This window comes from Oncorhynchus clarkii, chromosome 20 (assembly GCF_045791955.1).
Source record: "Oncorhynchus clarkii lewisi isolate Uvic-CL-2024 chromosome 20, UVic_Ocla_1.0, whole genome shotgun sequence".
In the NCBI taxonomy this organism is placed as follows: Eukaryota; Metazoa; Chordata; class Actinopteri; order Salmoniformes; family Salmonidae; genus Oncorhynchus; species Oncorhynchus clarkii.
This window is the reverse complement of record NC_092166.1, coordinates 66,135,627-66,143,634: the sequence shown is the minus strand read 5'-3', so window position 1 is coordinate 66,143,634 and position 8,008 is coordinate 66,135,627. Positions and strand designations below refer to the sequence as shown.

General features: G+C 42.0%; 1 protein-coding gene across 1 annotated transcript; it reads right to left on the bottom strand.

The window, feature by feature from the left end:
* Positions 1-1,484: 1,484 nt before the first annotated feature.
* LOC139376770 (Rac family small GTPase 3b) lies at positions 1,485-6,467 on the bottom strand. Its single transcript, XM_071119685.1, has 6 exons — positions 6,306-6,467; positions 5,013-5,084; positions 4,693-4,810; positions 4,429-4,491; positions 3,799-3,958; positions 1,485-3,264 (listed from the first exon to the last, which is right to left on the bottom strand). The coding sequence occupies exons 1-6, from the start codon at positions 6,338-6,340 to the stop codon at positions 3,134-3,136; spliced, it is 579 nt and encodes a 192-aa protein (XP_070975786.1). The 5' UTR covers positions 6,341-6,467; the 3' UTR covers positions 1,485-3,133.
* Between the last annotated feature and the right edge of the window lie 1,541 nt (positions 6,468-8,008).

The window sequence follows — 8,008 nt, the reverse complement described above, 5'->3', positions numbered from 1 at the left end:
GCTGCTGCCAAGGCAGCTCTTACACTTCCTGGAGTCCGGAAGAATTAAGGCAAGGTTATACAATTAAAAAAATGTTACAATACATTCATTACAGAATCCACAACACACTGTGTGCCCTCAGGCCCATACTCCACTACCACATAGCTACAACTAAAAAAATCCATGTGTACGTGTGTGTATAGAGCGTATGTTATCGTGTGTGTGTGTGTGTGTGTGTGTGTATGTGTGTGTGTGTGTGTGTGTGTGTGCGTGCCTACGTTTGTGTTACTTCACAATCCCCGCTGTTCCATAAGATGTATTTTTACCTGCTTTTTAAATCTGATTCTACTGCTTGCATCAGTTACCTGTGGAATAGAGTTCTATGTAGCCATGGCTCTATGTAGTACTGTGCGCCTCCTATAGTCTGTTCCGGACTTGGGGATTGTGAAGAGACCTCTGGTGGAATGTCTTGTGGGGTATGCATGGGTGTCTGAGCTGTGTGCTAATAGTATAAACAACCAGCTTGGTACCTTCAGCTTGTCAACACCTCTTACGAAAACAAGTAGTAATGAAGTCAGTCTCTCTTATACTTTGAGCCATGAGAGATTGACATGCATGTATTTATTGTTAACTCATCCGTGTACTTTTAAGGGCCTGCCGTGCTGCCCTGTTCTGAGCCAACTGCAATTTTCCCAAGTCCCTCTTTGTGGCACCTGACCACACTACTAAACAGTAGTCCAGGTGCAACAAAACCAGGGCCTGTAGGACCTGCCTTGCTGATAGTGTTGTTAAGGCAGAGCAGCGCTTTATTATGGACAGACTTCTCCCCATCTTAGCTACTGTTGTATCAATATGTTTTGACCATGACAGTTTACAATCCAGGGTTACTCCAAGCAGTTTAATCACCTCAACTTTCTCAATTTCCACAATTTACATTACGAGATGTAGTTGAGGTTTAGGGTTATGATTGTCCTGGTCGAAGCAGTCGTTAATTTCAGCCTATACGGTGGCTGTGTCCACAAGGAAAAGCCACATGATCCTTCAGCAGATCTGACAACTAATGGGATCCACAGATGTTGCCATGTTGGAGCTGACACTAACAGACTGAGCTGCAGAGTATAAGAGATCACTATTGTTACTCTAGAAGTATTGATGTTTCTAAGAGGGAAAATGTACTGGTTGAGTGTGTTTACTCTGTACCTGTACAAGGTGTGGTGTTAGACCAAGACCAGGAGGAGAGTGGCTGTGATTGAACAACTGATGGATGTGATAGGGGAAGAGTGGAGTGTTTGGACTGGAGTCATGGCTCCATTAATCAGAATCAGAAAAATGTAAGAATGCAGAAGAACCAGACTTGAACTTTATCTTGACAGAAAGCAATCAAATTGGTCTGGGAGCAGGGAGATGTGTTTTTTTGCTGAAGTTGAAAACCCACACACATTGCAAAGAATGATAAAATAATTTAGACACTAGTACACTTCAGGACATTTGACACAAAAAACCTGTTACATATACATTTGTATTTATTATACAAAATTGAAAGATATCACGACACTGACATGTGAAGTCATAAAAAATAAGACAAACAATTAAACCATTATACAAGTCATCTTACAGTACATTGCCAGTGCATTAAAAAAGCTTTCTTCTTAATAACAATGGGCTCGAATCACCAGTTCATATCCATGCAGTAGTAGTTTTAGTAGCTTTTCAGAATTCTGATTTACAGTATTGAGGAATAGGATGAAGTTACCCCTTGACACTGATCTAAGACCAGTTTTGCAAATCCCCCCTAATGGTTAAGGTTAGGATTGAGTAGTGGTAAGCTGATCCTAGATCTGCGCCTGAGGAAAACTTCTACCCAAAGCCAGTATTGATTGACACCTTGGACAGGCTCAGAGACACATTATTCAACCACAGTTGCTATGCCAACCAATAACGTCATGACAGAGAAGACTGCAGTTCTGTATCTCACCACCAGAGTGGGACATACAGTTATACTGCAGGTCCACAACCACCACAGAAATGCACTGGTTAATTAATTATATATGTTTGCAATATGATACCTCCTAGAGTCAAAGTGAGTTACTATTATCCTTTTATTTTGAATTGTCTGGAATTAAAGAGTTAAATATTCAGGTACATAATAAATAGATATATCCATAATTAATTCCTCCTCCAAAGGTTTTTTTATTTTATTTTTTTTAAACATTACTAGACTTAGTTTGGTTAACACATAAAACAGACCACGATTGTGATCGTCCATTTCCCTTTTCTTTTTTTGAGTCGACAGTTTGTTGCAAAGTCTTGTGTATCACTACAATACGAAATAGTACCAAAAACTTGACACTGCTTGAAACTTTACTCTCTCACACATACAGTGACATGCGAACACACACACACACACTCCCACACACACACACACACACACCCACACGCGCAAATGAACATATACAAAGGACATTGGGAAAATGAAGACAGATTGTTTAGACCCATGCAGGCACCTCCATCAGAGGCATTACTCAGGCAGCAAGGTTGTACAGCCCCCACTTTTGGCATGCTTGTCTGTTTATCACATTATTCACTTCACAGAGTAGGGTGAAATTGACCCTAAACACTGATCTAAGGTCAGTTTTGTGTTTTTTTTCTCCCCGTAATGGTGAAGGTTAGGATTTGAGGTGGGTACGCTGATCCTAGATCTGTAACTAAGGGCAACTTCAACCCAGAGCCACATATTCACAGTACAGGCTGTTTTGAGTGCTGTATCAACTCAAGCAAACAAGACTGAGAGGGAGGAGGGTTGTATGAGTGAGAGTAGACACTTTAACTGTCCACGGAGGAGTACTTTCCTCTGTGGAAAACAGACAAATGGAAACTTGACGACGCATATCTTTACACCAGATCAAATCGTTTTCCCACTGTAAAAAAAAAAAGTCCAGTAATTCTCTTTCTCTTCGGGCCAAATCCTAACTTAAGATCAAATATTCCATTGACATGAATGCGTTATTTACACAAACATCAGTTAAATTGCCGTTACGTGGTGTCTCAAGTCAAGATTTGTCCCGAAGTGAAGTTGTGGTCATTATGGTGATGTTTTAGTAGTACCAGACAATGGCCGCCATATTGGCTGTTTCTCCTGGACCAATGAGAGCCCTCAGAACACGGTGCACCTCTTGCCCCTCTTCTTGACGGGTGGGGGGCAGAGCACGGCGCGGATGGCCTCGTCAAACACAGTCTTCAACCCTCGCTGGGTCAGGGCAGAGCACTCCAGGTACTTCACAGCACCTAACCACCACACACAAACAACAACACGCTTATTTCACATCTATAAACATAGAACAAAAAAACATCTGACTCTGGGTAAGAAGATAAAGGGCTTAATTGACAATCTCGCACTATCCCAGACTCGGCAATCTGACATCATCTCACACAGCGGGTCACTTCCTGCTTAGAGCAAAACCCTGTGAAAGTAACCGCCCCTTCCGCTGTACTTCCGTATCATGTCCCCTAATCTTTTGAACGGGCTTCACGATTATATCATGACATTTGTGAAAAAACGATAATTTAAAATATATACATCAAATTCTATTTATGTTTGTTGATGAATTTACTTCTACCAGATGCCTTTTATTACGTTTTTGCCCTGAAGACCATGCAAAAAGCCTACAAAAGTTGTTTTTTTAAACTACAAGGCTACTTCCTGGAAAACCACACGTCACTTGCATAGCGTATTAACAACAGAATCCAAATCTGCCAAGACCACCACCAATGGCTCTTCCCAATGTGGGCATAGATGAGCAGACACCCACACAGACTGACCTATCTCCCGTGCCATGGCCAGACCCTGGGGGTAGGTGATGGGGGACAGCTTCTTGTCCCTCAGCCTTTCGATGGTGTCCTTGTCATCTCTCAGATCCAGCTTGGTGCCCACCAGTATGATTGGGGTGTTGGGGCAGTGGTGTCTCACTTCAGGGTACCACTGAGACAGAGGGTAAAGGTCATTAGATCAAAAGTCAAAGATGGAGAGCAAGGCTGGGTGGAACAGAGCTATTGAAATAAAACCTCTAATCTAGTCTGTAGGGCCATAGATGGATTATAGGACTATTATGGCTATAGTAGAGCAGAATAGTATAATAAAATAGAACACAATTAGGCACTGCTGAAATAACCTCACCCATTCTTTAAAAACACAACATCCCAATTAGTGAATCTTCATTTTGAACCAGTCATATAGAGAGAGAGAGTTTGACAAACAGAAAGGTGTGTGATGTCATCTAAGAGCATTGTAATGCTTTTGGGTTGAAACCACAATGGCCAAACTCTCTCTCTCTATATGCAGGACTGTAGCTACAGAACATGAACCAGGGAGAGCTATAGATGTGCTTCTTTAGGTCAGGCTCGGCAGGTCCCTTGTTCCTGTGTCTGTGAGCAGGAAGGTTCAGTACTGACCTTAGCTCGGACGTTCTCAAAGGAGGCCGGGCTGACCAAGGAGAAGCATATCAAGAACACATCCTGGGGAGAACCATAGAGAGACAGACCTTAGGGTGAAACCACTGAGATCAACCAACCACGGAATCACCTGACTCCACATGGGACAGACTGGAAGAAAAGCTCTGCTGCGGAATGGTAGATTGCAAATCAATCCTTCACAGAAATGTAATGGGTTGTGTGTGTGTGTGTGTGTGTGTGTGTGTGTGTGCGTGTGTGTTTTACCGTCTGTGGATAGGACAGTGGTCTGAGTCTGTCGTAGTCTTCCTGTCCTGCTGTATCCCATAGACCCAGATTCACTGGTTTCCCATCTACCATCACATTGGCAGAGTAGTTGTCAAAGCTAGTGAGACAGATAGGGAGATAGGAAAATATATTTATCTCTGAATGCCCGCTCTATGTAATGTACTTGTCAGAAACACAAACACTACATAGAGGAAAGCAGACTTACATTCACTCACTCACTCACTCACTCACTCACTCACTCACTCACTCACTCACTCACTCACTCACATCTATGTGTGTGTGTGTGTGTGTGTACTCACACAGTGGGTATGTACTCTCCGGGGAAGGCATTGGTGGTGTAGCTGATCAGCAGACAGGTCTTACCCACGGCCCTGAGAGAGAGATATTGGGTTCTTACTCACTGCTATAGAAAAACACAAGTCCAATAACGAGACAAAAAAAATGCTGCTGAGTTAGGTAGGCTGATACTCAGCGTGTGTGTGTGGTTCTGCCCTTCTCTCTCTTTCAGTTTAAGTGTCACACAGACACTGGCCTACATTCACTTTGCCTGGGGGACATACTACCACCCTCACGCCCTACTGCCCCCATCCCTGTTATCGACAAACCCACAATACAGGAAGGGTTGGTGACAGTGATGTGTGTGTGTGTGTCTATGATTATGTGTATCCTGCATCTCAAAATGATATGAACAGATTGATGGTGGCATGGCAGGGTAGGGGATGAATGGTGTGTGTTAGAATGTGTGTGTGTGTGAATAGGAAGAGAGGGGAAGAGGGAGGGGTAATGAAAAAATGCTTTTTTTGTGATCGCAGGCCACTAAAGGTCTCTTGGTTGCTCTGGGAATGACTGATTAGCAGATGCAATTTTAACACATTATGCTAATGCACTGATGTCATTAATTGATTAATGACCCCTAGTCATCAGAAATCCTCCAAAAGGGATGTGGCATTAGTAGGGCACTGTAGATGTCAACATTTAGCCTAGTACAGAAAAACTCAGATATAGGATCAGATCAATTCTTTCGATAGTAAAATAACTACATAGGCCTACTCAGCTGTTTTTAATACCAAACCCCCAAATACTGTAAATGCATTCATTATGCGTGATAGTTAATTATGGATCGTGCATGAAGGCAGCCAAAACTATAACTGTATAGATTATTTATATTATCACACATGTTAAAAAAAACGTCTGTAAATTAAGATTCTTATAAAACAACGCCTAGAGATTCCTTAGCCCGCATCGTCACTGATGAAGTCTAATTCCGACGGCCTACGACGCGAGTAGGTGTTTCCCATAGCATCGCTACAGCCTGGGCGTTTTCTCAGCGTAAAAATACAAAAGTGTACATTTTACACATCCCACATCCCGCATGATATTACAAACATTCCACAAATGAACGGATTTTAAAAAAAAAATGTATAACCTAGCTGTGCATTTCCAAGTGAATGCTTAGAAAGAAGACTTCCCATATAACAGAGAGCCCCAGCCCCTTTTCCTACACACTGCATCTCCCATCCATGACCGCATCACTGATCACACACACAGAAAGGATGAGAAAAATATCTCTACGTTGAGATTGAGATTCTTACCCGTCGCCGACCACCACGCATTTAATTGCTTGCATTTGCGAAGGAGCAGGCGGTGTCACAAAGCCGACAGAAGTGTTTTTAAAAATATATATTTCACAATGAAAGCTAGCTGTGATTTGTATGAGAAGCGGGCCAGTCCGCTCAGCTTTTGAGCCGCAGTGAAAGGGGGTCGATGAAGAGTGGCGCCAGAAAACAACGGAAAAGACCGAGCGTATTTAAAGGGCCAGTGACCATCCGAACTGTATTTACTGCTTTCTCTTAGTATTTCTTTGTATCCCCAATTAGCCGCTGCCTTGCTGGGGTCCAAACAAAAGACAACAAATAAAATACATAATATACATAACACAATACATAATACAAAGCAAAATACAGTACAAAATATATAAACATGTCTGTGTCTCTTTACAGTCCCCTGGTCCCATAATGTTTTTTTGAATCTGGTTTTATTGCTAGCTTGAGTTGTCTGGGGTGGCAGAGAGTTCCATGTAGTCATGGCTCTATTTAATACTGTGCGTTTCCCAGCCTCTGTTCTGGACCTGGAGACTGTGAAGAGACCTCTGGTTACATGTCTTGTGTTGTACCGATGAGTGTCCGAACTGTGTGCCAACTGCTTGAAAAGACAGTTCGGAACTTTTAACCCATCAACACCTCGCACAAAGACCAGTAGGGAGATATACATGCATACCACTGAAATTTACCCTCTGTGTACATCTAAGTACAATTCGTGCTGCTCTGTTCTGGACCAACTGGAATGTCCTTCTTTGTCGCATAGGACCACACAACTGGGAAGTAGTCCAGGTGAGACAAAACTAGGTTCTGTAGGACCTGTCTGTTTGATTTAGATGTCAAGAAAGCAGAGCGACACCTTATCATGGACAGACCTCTTCCCATTTTAGAAAACATTGAGTCTACATTGAGCTCCAAAAGTATTGGGGTATAAATTCTACAATGACTATGAGGTTAAAGTGTAGAGTGTCAGAATTACTTTGAGGGTATTTACATCCATATTGGGTGAACCATTTACAAATTACAGCACTTTTTGAACATAGTCCCCCCATCTTAGGGGCCCAAAAGTATTGACACATTACCTTTGGTCCCACATTCATAGCACACAATGACTACATCAAGCATGTGACTCTACACATTTGTTGGATGCATTTGCTGTTTGTTTTGGTTGTGTTTCACGTTATTTTGTGCCCAATAGAAATGAATGGTAAATAAAGTATTGTGCTATTTGAGTCCCTTTTACTGTAAACAAGAATACAGGTTTCTAAACACTTCTACATTAATGTGGATGCTACCATGATTACAGATAATCCTGAATGAATCGTGAATAATGATGAGTGAGAAAGTTACAGATGCACAAATATCATTAGACATGCTAACCTCTCACCATTACAATGACAGGGGAGGTAGCATTTATATTGGGGGGAGGAGGGTTATGATAATTGTGAGTCTAACCTCCTCACTCATCATTATTCACGACTCATTCGGAATTATCCACATGAACTTTTGACTACTTTCATATACATAACTGACACTGAGTGTACAAAACATTAGGAACACCTGCTCTTTCCATGACACAGACTGACCAGGTGAAAGCTACAGTTGAAGTCGGAGGTTTACATATACCTTAGTTAAATACATTTAAACAAAGTTTTTCACAATTCCTGACATTTAATCCTAGTAAAAATTCCCTGTCT